This window comes from Argentina anserina, chromosome 1 (genome assembly GCF_933775445.1).
Source record: "Argentina anserina chromosome 1, drPotAnse1.1, whole genome shotgun sequence".
NCBI lineage: Eukaryota > Viridiplantae > Streptophyta > Magnoliopsida > Rosales > Rosaceae > Argentina > Argentina anserina.
The window spans coordinates 5318045-5331011 of NC_065872.1; the positions used below are offsets into that span (position 1 = coordinate 5318045).

The following is a 12967-nucleotide window of genomic DNA, read 5'->3' on the forward strand; positions in this document are numbered from 1 at the left end:
ATCGTCTATGTTAGGCGGGCTGGGACTAGTCAGCAAGCCCGGATTTTCGTACAGCTGAACGTGTTAGCCCGGGGACAATTAGCTAGGCGGGGCTGGGCCTATGCGGCTAGAAGATCACACACCACAACTCATCCATCTTCCATCAGCTCCATATTGTAGAATATATATAGGCCATGTCATACAAATACCCCTCATTTTGGATTATGAGAAGAATGGTGCATATCAGGTTTGTTAATTGTCACTGCCTTCATAAAAATGTTTAGTGCTTTGTTGTCCCAGCTGTTATTATTATTTGTACATACCCCTTTTAGAACATTGCTTATTGGACATACATTGACAAACAATCGATCTTAGGTACCACAAAAAGATCAGTAGTATCTCCACAAAACCTGAGTGGTATCTCCACAATTTCTCTGCTAGAGAAATAGCCAACAACTTGATAGTTCTATTACCAATGAGCTGCTGATTCTAAACGCTTCCTCACCAAATTTCTGAAATTCTCTAAAGAAAGATAGTTTGAATAGTCTGGAAAGCAAAAACTAAATGTATTCTGGTTTCAAGGCTCAAGATTGCATATTGCTTGTGAGGATGTGCGTTGTACAGATTCAACCTGCAGAATCATACAACCTAGTTAAAATGTAAATTATGCAATATAGCTATATACGACTAAATCAGACACTTGTTCATGAAAGGTAGTTGAGCAGGGACCATATGAGTGCAATACACAATATGGTTTTGTGGAGTAGTTGCAAGTACGTGGGCAGAAGCAGACCATATAGGTGATATAGCTTCCTGATCCTGCAAATCTTAGTGCTTTCAAATTGCCTGAACCCCATATTTATTGTACCAACATAAATATCCAATTCTCCTTAATACTGAAATATTAGAATGGTCATTCTGGTTTTAGAACAGTCTGCTTCAGCAGCCATACCAATGATTTTCACTACTGTTAAAGATAACTGCAACGAATATCAGATTGAGCTGGATTTCGGCCTTTCGAGGCCAGGGAAACTAGAGGTTGCTGGTATGCACTGGCCTGGACATTCTGTTCCTTGTTGCAGAAGAGAACTCAAGTTTCCTATCTGGCTATCTCAGAGGACTTACACTCTGCTGAACTTTCTGGTAGGTTTTTCATCCTAGGGAATTGGCTATATATAGTGTTCACACTTGAATCTCCAAAAACAATCAATGCTGGATTTTCATTTTTGCGTTAGTGTTATAGCAGCAGCGGCATTATGGGGTAGATGACTTAACTACAATGATTGAGAAGGAAGAGGTTACAGGGAAAACAAAAACAACTGTATCATGTTTAATAAACCCTCGATCATGTCACATTCAAATGAGGAGTTGAAAAAATTAAATTGTACCTTGAGCTAATTAAAAAACTCAGATAATAGGAGAATAGCTAGATTCTTGTTGTTCACGGTCAAACACTTGAAATGAACACAACAATCCTATTACAAAACTAAGCAATCCGAGAAGACTCTTAACTTGCTCAGAAGAATTTGTTATAATTTTGTTCAGAAACTATAAAGGTGACGATTCTGTATGTTGTCTCTGTGGGATGGTAAGCATCCCAGAATAGGTAGTTTGTCGCGTCACTGCAAGTACAGGAGTCTTTGTTACACAAAGGGCCAACCCCAATATCTCCTATTCCACAACACCCTTTGTCCACCACTTCAAATCCTGAATTACAAAAATCATTTCAGCAAAAAATTACTTTGCTAGTGTTGAACATATTGAAAATGATGATGGGATATATATCAAGGTAAATGAATTGTGCTTCTGGAAGCCTTTTGTTGAGGAAATCTATTTGGGTGGAGAGCTTAGAGTTGAAGAGGACTGCCGCTTGGTTCTCAGCTTTGTTGCACGCCCTCTCTTTGCCTCCATGCAGTGTTCTCTGTGATGGCAAGCAACCAAGGGGTGGCAGATTGAATACTCCAATGACTCTTGCTTCCAGTGCATAAAGTTCCTGTAATTTCTTCCCACATTAACTAACAAAAAGAGTAGTACTAGAACGGTACCTCAACACTAGCAGTTGAAAAACCTAATGTCAGTGCTAATTTTTCCAAGCGACTTGTACCTGAACAAAATTTATTGCTGATTCGAGCAGGAGATCTGTATAAGATGGAATGTCATAGTGAGGGCTCCTCAGTGATGTAGAAAAATAAGTATTTGCGATGTCATTGCTTCCGAAGGCAACAATGTATCCACTTTTTGATATTAAAGTGGCTGTTCTTTCTTCCCCAAGTGCTGCAATTATCTTGCCTTTGTATTCTCTGAAGAAGTCTGATAGTGAGAAGGCAGCCTGATATAAATAAAATTAGATAGAAAGCAAGGATGCATCCAGTGATATCTACAGATATTAAGTGTAATATATACCTGTAACTTGGGAGTGAAATGGTCATATCCTGAACCTCCTGAGGCAAAACATACACCAGTAAGAAGGTCTTGAAGCTGCAAATTCGGATCCAGATAAGCTGGCAAAATCTTCTTCACTCCAAATATTTCAGCTGAAAATTTATTTGCTAAAGTGATCAGTATTAACTACTAAGCAACAAATTCGTAGCAGTAATGGCAATATGAATATGCAGAGCCAAAATAGTAGAAACCTCAAAGAATATATAATTCTTAGAGTTTAGATTACCAACGAAGTCCGAGGGGACTCTTCCATAGTTCCATTGCTAAACCTTCCTGAAGGCATTCCTCCCATAAAGTCTCTCCCATAAGCTGGAAAATTGCTCTTAGTTATAGAAATGATGTTATTGTTATTGCCAGTATCCAAAATTGAATGTCCGAAAGCAAATGCTGCTGGAAAATGTTTCATTTTTGAGTAGTTTTTAGTTTTTTAGCAGCAACATTATGGGAGAGCCGTATAAGAAGTACGATAATTGCAAAAAAATTGATAGACGAAGATGAAGGAAGATATTCTAAGGAGAGAAAAGCCATTGTAATATGTGGATACTTGGGCTTCTTCTTCTGCAAGTGATCGTGTCTTTATGAACATCTCTATAACCGCAATTCTGGCCCAGAACAATAATGTACTATGTAGTAGCTGTACAATATAGCTGGATATTAATGTGCTTCGCTCAGTTGCTCTGCTATTCATGAAAACTCCACTTCTTCTTTGCTACTACAAAACAGATCACAATGATTTAAAAATGCAAAAAAAAAAAAGCACACTAATTGGGCGGGGCAGCCAAACCTTAAATGCAGTATGGTGTTTCTTACCTCCATTACTTGTCTGATGACCAATACCCGATAGCCTTGTGATGAAAATGACTTTTGCCTCTGCAAACAGCTCGATAATACAGTTTCCTAAGTTGATGCATCTAAACTTCAACAATTTTCGGGAAAGTGTCCAATAAACTTCACATACAGACCATGATTGTGATTGAACTCAGTGTTCATATGCTGTTTCCAGGATCCACATGCAATGTCCTAAACAATGCCGGAATTGTTCCGTTTTCTTTAGTGTTATACTGTTATAGCAGCAGCAGCATTATGGTACTTGGATATAGACTATGGTGATGCTCTCAGGAAAGAAATCATCTCTTTACCATGTCACCTTTTAAGCGTTCCAATAAGTGAAGCATCATATCTAGTGGGAATCTAGTTGAATCTAGTTTGGTTTAATCTGGTGCACGTTTGATCTTCGCAAAACTCATAGCCACCAAAAAAAAAAAAAAACGTCTAAGAGTGTAGCTCTTTTGCCTGCTCCTATGTGCTTTGCTGGTGTGCAGTGCAATGAATTCTGAAAATAACTGCTACAATAAACCTGTCTGGTGCAAAGCAATTAGTAGGCCTCCAATATTGTTCACGAAAGCATCAAGTGGCACAACATTTTGTATATAAATATTTGAATTGTTCAAGCTCAATGGAAGCAGCTCAAGCTTCTCATAATCCACAAAAAAATTACAATTTTCAAGATATTGTTAGAAGCAACAAACTTACATGATCATAATACCTCCTTTTCAAGTTTCAACACAGCCATGAAGGCTTCTTGAGGCACATCAACTTTACCGATTGCCTTCATTCTTTTCTTCCCCTCGGCCTGTTTCTTCAGCAATTTCTTTTTCCTTGTAATGTCTCCGCCATAACATTTGGCTAAAACATCCTTCCTAATTGCCGATAAAGCTTCACTCGCGATCACCTTACTACCTATGCATGCTTGAATTGGAACTTTAAACATCTGCCTAGGTATAAGCTCCTTCAGCTTTAGCGTCAAAGCCCTCCCCACAGCATATGCCTTATCCCTGTGAACAATAGTAGACAATGGCTCTACATGATCACCATTAATCTGTATATCAAGTCTTATCAGATCACTTTCTTTGTACCCAAGTAAACTATACTCCATGCTAGCATAACCCTTGCTTCTGGACTTGAGCTGGTCAAAGAAATCACCAACCATCTCAGCTAGGGGTAAATCATACGTAAGTGAAGCCCTATTCTCAGCTATAAACTTCATTTCCTTAAACTCTGCTCTCCTGTCCTGCGCCAACTCCATGAGGGGGCCGATATACTCCTTGGGCGTAAGCATCTCAATCTTCACAATAGGCTCCTCAATCGACTTCCTCTTCCCAGGCTCAGGAAGCAAAGACGGATTCGAGCATTCCACAACCTCCCCACCCACACAGTTCACCTTATACACAACGCTCGGCGCAGTAGTAATCAAGCTCAAATTATACTCCCTCTCCAGCCTCTCCTGCACAATCTCCATATGCAAAAGCCCCAAGAAGCCACACCTAAACCCAAACCCCATAGCACTCGACGTCTCCGGCTCAAACTTCAATGCAGCATCGTTAAGCTGCAGCTTCTCCAGCGCGTCCCTCAGCTCCGGAAACTGGTCTGCATCCACAGGGAACATCCCACAGAACACCATCGGCGTCGCCTCCTCATACCCCGGCAAAGAACTCCCTGCCTTGCTACCATAATGTGTAATCGTATCACCAACTCTAGCGTCCGCCACGGACCTTATAGAAGCCGAAAGGAACCCCACCTCGCCTGCATAAAGCTCCTCAACTTGAAACTGCGTCGGCGACAGCACCCCGAGGCCATCAGCATAGTAGTCCTTCCCACTCGCCATGAAGTAAACTCTGTCCCCCTTCTTGATCCTCCCATCAATCACTCGAAAATACACGATCGCACCGCGGTAGGGATCATAATAGCTGTCGAAAATCAACGCCCTCAAAGGCTTGTCAGCCGAGTCATCAGGCGGTGGTGGAACTCTCTCAACAATGGCGTCCAATATCTCGGTGATTCCGACGCCTTCTTTCGCGGAGCAGAGTATGGCATTGCTGCAGTCCAATCCAATGACCTCCTCAATCTCCTTCATAACCGTATCGGGGTCGGCGCCGGGGAGGTCGATCTTGTTTAGGACCGGGATAATTTCTAAGTTGTTCTACACATTGGCCAGTGTCTGAGCCTCCACGCCCTGGGAGGCGTCGACCACTAGTAGGGCGCCTTCGCAGGCGGCCAGGGAGCGGGAGACTTCGTAGCTGAAGTCCACGTGTCCGGGGGTGTCGATCAGGTTGAGGCAGAAGGGGTGGCCGGATTTGTTATGGTGGTAGCGCATGCGGGCGATCTGTAGCTTGATGGTGATGCCGCGCTCGCGCTCGAGGTCCATGTTGTCGAGGAACTGCTCCTTCATTTCGCGCTTCTGGACGGTGCCGGTGGAGGCGAGGAGCTTGTCGGCGAGGGTGGACTTGCCGTGGTCGATGTGGGCGATGATGCAGAAGTTGCGGATGTGGGAGATGGGGACTTTGGAGAGGCGGTCGTGGCCGAGCTGGGGGGCGGAGGAGGAGGAGGAGGCGGCCTGGGAGAGGATGCGGAGGTTGGGCTTGGGTTTATGAAGGAGGAGGGTTTTGGAGGGGAGGGAGCGTTGGGGAGTGGTGGTGGCGGTTGTGGAGAGGAGGAAGGAGGGAGAGCGGGAGCAGAGGTCTGCGGCCATTTTTGGCCGGAGAACGGTGTGGATTTTGAGTTGTGGTGAGTGTGGCTTTAGGCTAATATTTTGGATTGTTTTTTTTTTTGTGGTCTCAGATAGGCCCAGGTAAAACAAAAATATTTGTTTTTTTATTGAAACAAAAATATTTGTTAGTTGTGCACTTTGTGCTAATTGAAATTATTTATACAAATTACAATAAAAAAAAGTTTACTACTGTAATGGGAGCGCTCTCCAAGCTCATTGGTGAGTTCATTATACGTACGTTCTTCTTTCGTGTCTTTGAACAAATTTTTCATTCGTTCAACCGGTGGCGGACCTTTAAGATTCGGGAGGGGTCATGGTCTATGCGGCAACTGAAAATTTGTCATTTAATTATGGTATAATTACACCTACTTATAGTATATTTGATGATAAATATGGTATAATTACATAGAATTATGATTTAATTGCTATACTTATGATATAGTTGTATGCACTAATGGTATATTTGACTTCTAAATATGATATAATTGTGTAATTATTAGTATTTAAATCAAAATTTCATATTAAATTGGCCTCCTCTAGAAATTTTAGCCCTTCCGGAATTTGGTTCCAAGTTCCGCCACTGCGTTCAACGTTTAGTTTTTACTTTTTAGTTTATTATGAGTTCATCCAATTTATTAATATTTGACTCGTGAAGAAAAAAGGTTTAAAAATGGAAAATCCAGAGTGCTCATATTGTGGAAAATGGAAGATAAAAATACCAGTTAACTTGTTTATGAATTTTTATTTAATCATTAAACCTGAAAAGAATGGTGAATTGGTGATGTTTTTGTCTCTATTTGAGATGATCGAATATTGAAATGACGGTATTGATTTTGAAACATGATTTTAATTACTTGTGTTTACTGACACAAACGACCGGGAATTGGCGTGAAAAATGAGTCGGACCTCAACATTCAGTAACATGAGCAATATAAGGTTAAAAGCTCAGGTAATGAGAGGGGAACGTCTAGGACGTACTCATGTAAGTTTCTTCACTGTTTGATACTAGTAAAGTGTTGGAGATTGAGAAAAATTATTATTCCTTGTTGTTAAAGGAACGTACAATTCCTTACCGTTGAGGAAAAGTTGCACTATGAACTTCAGAAACCTGCATGATGAACTTATTCCTTGTTCTTGAAGGAAGACTTCCATTCAATTCCCTGTCGAACAAGGAGAAATTCCATTCTATATTTTGGCCTATAAATTCTTCCCCTCTATGACCAAAAAAAAAATCTTCCCCTCTCCTATGAAGTTTACCATTATATATGTTGGTGTTAACAGAGAGAGCAGGAAAGTCAAGAGAGTAAGAGTTCAAAGAGAATTCATTTTCATTCATGATGCCTTAAGACAGAGGAATAACTCAGTACATATAGTAGCTAAAATAGCAACAAGACAAACATCAGTTGTCTACGGCCTTTAGGGAACGAAGGAAAATAGTTGGGTGTAGTTAGTAGATTTGTGGGTGTGCTGAGTACATGTAGCACTACCAGAAAATAGCACTTAGATGACAACAGTAAAAATCCGTCGTCACCTAAGCAATTATAAGACGACGAAAACAAAGCCGTCATTTTAGTGAACACTTTCGTCACCTAGGGGCCACTTAAATGACAAAATGTAGTGTTGTCATCTTAGTTGAGTATTTGAGACGACGAAATGTAATCTCGTCACCTAAAATGGTGACCTAGTCAGCAAGCCGCTCCATTGTCATCTCAGCACAGAACTTAGACGACACATTTATATTTTGTCGTGTAAGAATTTTGTAAGGTGATGAACAAATCTACTTAGATGACAAAAATGTTTGTCGTCTAAGTTAAAACTTGACTTTATAATGTAAATCTATTTCCCGATCAACAGAAACGAAGGAAAAACAGAAAAATTATATGATTAATGCAGTGGAACTAATCCATTAGAATCCACTACCGACATAAGATTAGGATTACTCTAGGGCGCTAACAAAAGCCTAATCAAGCTCATGGGTTAAAATAAAATAAAATCCAAAACAAATAAAATCTGAAATAATTTCTGAAAACACTAAAAGCTGTTTTTGAGGGCCTAAACGACATCGAATGCCCGAAAAAGCACACACGTCGTGGCAAAGCGACGAGTTTGGTTTCTAGCGCCGTTCCCTTTCCGAAAATGTATCATTCGCCCTATTCTAAGCTCGTAGCACAAACATGAACAGTGCTGAACAATGCACACATCTTAGAATTTAATTATATGTTTATTAATATAACTATATAGATATATTTCCATATTGGGGCATGTAATTCACAGAGGCTAGCTAGTAAAGATGAGGGAAGTGAAAAACACTTAGGCGACGAAGATTTGTCGTCTAAGCCCCGAAAATTTTAGCGGTGCGATCTTCCCCCCACATATTGAATGAAATTTCAAAAATTGGGCGAAAAATTTAAAAACTCAGGGAAATTATTCTTAGCCGACGAAACCTTGTCGCCTAAGTACTCTATAGAAACCCTTAAATCAAGTCACTCTAACACTTCGGCCCCCATTTCTCTAAAACCATCTTCTCTGAAACCAATCTCTAAAGCCGTCCAAATCTAATTTGCCCCAAATCCCATCTTTTCTGAAACCAATCTCTCTGAAATCAGATTCAGTTCCCCCACATCCATTAACCCAAGCTTCCACAATCTCTCTGAAATCATATTCAGTTTCCCCGCATCCATTAACCCAAGCTTCCAATCTCCCAAATCCAATAGTGCGAGCATTTGGTCTAGTGCGAATCCTTCTGTTTCCTGGCCTCTTTCCGATTTGTAAAGGTACAAACCTCTGATGCTTTTTTTTTTGGTTGGTGGCTTATTATCAATGGATTCTTGATAAGCTTAGTAAGGTTAAGAGTATTGAAATCTTGAGGCTTGTTATAACTGTATGTGCATTTGGTTTATTGTTAATGCGTTCTTCTGTCTTGATAATTTGATTTTGTATTTGTAATTTACAGAACTCCTAGTTTCGTTTCCTTTGTCTTGGATTCTATTAATAGTCAAAATACAATAATCATGTTTTAGTTCAGAAGAAAAACACCTGAGTTGGTTTTATTTCTTTCCTTTTCGCCTAAAATCGGTGTGATTCGCTGAAACTCAATGCAACTGATTGTTTTAGTTGCAACTGATTGTTTAAGACCACTTAATGCAACTGATTGTTTGAACTTACCTATATATATATATATATATATATATTAATACATGAAGTCATTATCTGTTCACTACAATGTTGGTGAGAAGCATACATGTTACCTTGCTAACTTGTAAGCTTGTCTTCTTGGTAGCATTGCATTGCATTCTGTGAATAACCATATCATGTTCTTACTGTATCATTTTGTAGCATTGCATTCTGTACCAGTCTCAATCCTTTTCATTTAAGCATTTCATAGACATTTTACAAGATTGTTGGTTTCTAATTCCAAACTTCTTCAATTTACAGGTTCAGAATGCCGCCAACTAGTAATAGTTGGAATAAAAAGATGCAGAAAGAGAGAGATGACCAACTAGCTCATGAGTTGGCTGAGCAGTACTCTAGTTCTTCTAAAATTGTGCCTCCACTGGGTTCAGCACCCCATGTCCCTCCCCCACTGTTAGATGAAAATTCAACCCCTCCTTCATCAACTTTTGTTCCTCATAGTGACTGCATATCCAAGCCAAAGAGTTGTCGCCGGAAAAAACCTATAGAAGGAGGTAATGTTACAACACCCCAATCAGATTTTGAAAGTTAACAACTTATTTTGTTATTCTAAATGATAAATTCCTAAGTTACCTAAACATTGTACTGCAACACCTCCCCCCAAACACACTCGTGGGTTGGTGACGGGCATGAAGGCTCAAAAGATTGTAGAGAGTACTGGACAGAAGATCAAAGTCATTTGGGACTCTAATTTCCTGAATGGCCCGATGAACGTTGGCGTACACAGCATGTTGACTCACGATATTGGCCACATCGTACGAGACTCCATTGCTTTGCTGAAGCCTTCTTGGAAGGCGCTTGACAATGAAGAGAAGAAGAAGGTTCAAGCGGAACTCTCGGTAAAAAGTTAATTTCAAATCTATTTATTTATGATCGTTTTCACATGTCTTCATTGTCGTTGTTTCATTTTTGTAAAATGTCTATTATGAGTTCAACTTTGGCGTCTCGTCTCCAGAGTGGGGATGGATAAGCAAGATTGCTGACACTGCTTACAGGAACTTCAAGTGTGATATTAAATCTGAATGGGAAAAAGATGGCGATGAGGATGTACCAGCGGAGTTCCTGCATAGGTTGGACCAGTGGCAGTATCTGTGTAGCCACTTTAAGTCTGATAAATTTCAGGTTAATAATTTATATAAATGTGATGATTTAATAAACATGTTTGGCAATTTGATTTATATATGAAAAGTTTTATGTTTTGGTTCACAGAAACAATCTTGTGCCAACAAGAGTAATCGGCATAAGAAGACTTTACACCACAAGACTGGGGCAAAGTCTTTCATTCGCAGCGCATAAGAGCTTAGAGTCCAAGGTGACCCCATCCCGATCCTTTCCAATTGCTCCCGAGTGTATGACGCTACCAAAAGCAAGGAAGCGGTAGACAATATAGTAAGTTATTATTTAATAAAATTGTTGCATTTTGTATGATGAGTTTTGGATGTTTGTTATGATAATGTAGAATTATGTCCTAGTTTGTGGGTGTATTAGCATGTCAGATCAAAAATATAATAGTAATCACCCATAAAAGATATTGGTACTGAGGTCAGCATAAAAGATACAAAGAAAAAGCTCATAAGATTTGAAACTTGTAGGGAACTTACATTATCTGCATCATCACCCATACCATGCTCCTTTATAGCAGCCTCTAATTCATCTCTTGTTATGTACCTGTCAGTTGAAATTGACAGTGATGAACTGATTAACTTCCCTCTATGAAAAAGTGATGTAGAATACAAACCCTGCAATCCTTGTCAAAATACTGAAAAGAAGCAGAAACCCATTCAGATAGATAAAATTTTATATTAAGATTCTTCAACTCACCCACTGCTATCCTTGTCAAAATACTGAAATGCTTTGTACAAGTGTTCATCTCTCTCTAGTCTCTGTCTATGCATAGTAGCATATATAAATTCGATGTAGTCAATCGATCCATTTCCATCAACATCAGTCTGAAATGTATAGACAGGATTTACAACAGTGCTAGTCATTTAAGAAAAATCAATGCATAATAGTTGAAGATAAACTCATTGAGTTCTAGCAAGTCATATCAGTAATCATATTGATGGATGTATGCTGGTTTTGTGCTTTGGATTTGAGCACAGTATGACCATATCTGATCCAGTAATCTTTGCACAAACTGCACATGTGGTCTTCACTTGCATAGTATGCTCATCTTCAGCCTATTCATTTTCAACTTTGGTTATATTCACTGTGTAACATCAGCTGCATATTTGTCACCTTTAACATATCAATATGTTGCTGCCAAGACTTTTAGAGATTGATGCTCCTTAATGTCTTAATAAAGTGCTATTGTTTAATATGCAGAAGAAGATTAATGAGGAGTTCAACAAGGTGATGAGAGAAGTGAAGGAGAAGCACCCTGACCATCCGGAGGAGATGTATATCAACTATTTTGACGTTCCCACTCAAGCTCAAGTTCTTCGAGATGCACTGGGACATCGGAACAATGGTCATATTCGGGGATTGGGAGGAGCATGCAGCTTTGGTGTGACTTCTTCATCACATGCTTCAGCCTCACGTCGCCAATCAGCTGTCATGGTTGATGAGGAGGTCAAACAAGCTAAGCAAGAAGCCTAAGAAGTGAAGGAGGAGGCCCGGAAGGCAAGAGAGGAATTTGTACAAGCCAATGAGAAACTCAAGTGGGTGATGAAATTCATGTTGGAGACATTTGGATGTGAGCCACCATCATTCCCGCCTCAGCCTCCCTCAAATGAAGATGAGGATGAAGGTGGTGAGAATAGTTCCCTTAGCATTGGTAGTTGAATTTCTTAATTGCTTAAACTGTGTACTAGCCTAGCACTATGATTTTTTTTTACATAGGTAGATCATCCTCTATATATGATCTTTTGTATGTGATATATGGATGTATATCACCATCTAAATTCAATGATCTACAAAAACTTGCTTGCTAGCTAGGTCATTGTACTCAAGGGACCCTTTCTATATATATGATAATCTTGTTTGAAATTGATCATTCACATCAATATTTGATTTATTATATTAGATTCAAATTATAATCCATTTAATACAAAATAATTATTAATTAATAAATAAAAACAGTAAGGTGACAAACTCTTTTCTCGTTGGCTTATATTTCGTCACTATAGATCATCAAAATTCGTTGGCTAACAAACGTGGTGACGACAACTTGTTGTCGTCTAAGTACTGTAATTCGTCATCTTAGATATCAGGTGACATAATACATCTCGTCGCTTAAGAATTACACATTGTCACTTTAGTAATAACGTGACAACAAATATGTCGTCATTTAAGTATTGGAATTTCGTCATCTTAGTAATATCGTGACAGACGTAGTTTTGTCATCTTACCTGTGCGCTTAGGCGACGAAATACCTAATATCGTCATCTAAGTACTTGTGTGACAACGTCTACTTGACGGAACTTAGATGACAAAAATTTCGTCGCCTAATGACTTAATAAGACGAAAATAAGATCTTATGCGACGAAATGTCGTTGTCATCTAAGTCATTAATTCTGGTAGTGTAGGTTGTGTATTTAGGCTCTCCCAACAAAATTCCCAGCCATGTTAGACAACAAGCCAGCAGATTTCATGAGCAACCTATCACGATTCGATCAAACAGATTCAATTCATTCAAGCACTAGCCGATTCTATCATCAAAACCGCCGCCGCAGCCATCTAATTGTAATACATGCTACAATTAGAGGAGCAAGAGGAGAGAAACACACTAAAACTGGTATTTTAATAATCTTATTGAGCGAGATCGACAAGGTGCGAGGGTGATCACTGATCGATCGATCAGTAGTT

The 12967-nt window shown here is 39.5% G+C and overlaps 1 protein-coding gene and 1 pseudogene across 1 annotated transcript; both read right to left on the minus strand.

Moving 5' to 3' along the window:
- Window positions 1–1411: 1411 nt before the first annotated feature.
- Window positions 1412–2953, minus strand: LOC126782167 (GDSL esterase/lipase EXL3-like; annotated as a pseudogene).
- A 787-nt stretch (window positions 2954–3740) lies between these two features.
- On the minus strand, window positions 3741–5972 carry LOC126782160 (translation factor GUF1 homolog, chloroplastic). The gene is given in 2 exon segments (XM_050507345.1): window positions 3741–3782; window positions 3955–5972. A coding segment is annotated over 1 exon segment (1992 nt). The 5' UTR covers window positions 5951–5972; the 3' UTR covers window positions 3741–3782; window positions 3955–3958.
- Between the last annotated feature and the right edge of the window lie 6995 nt (window positions 5973–12967).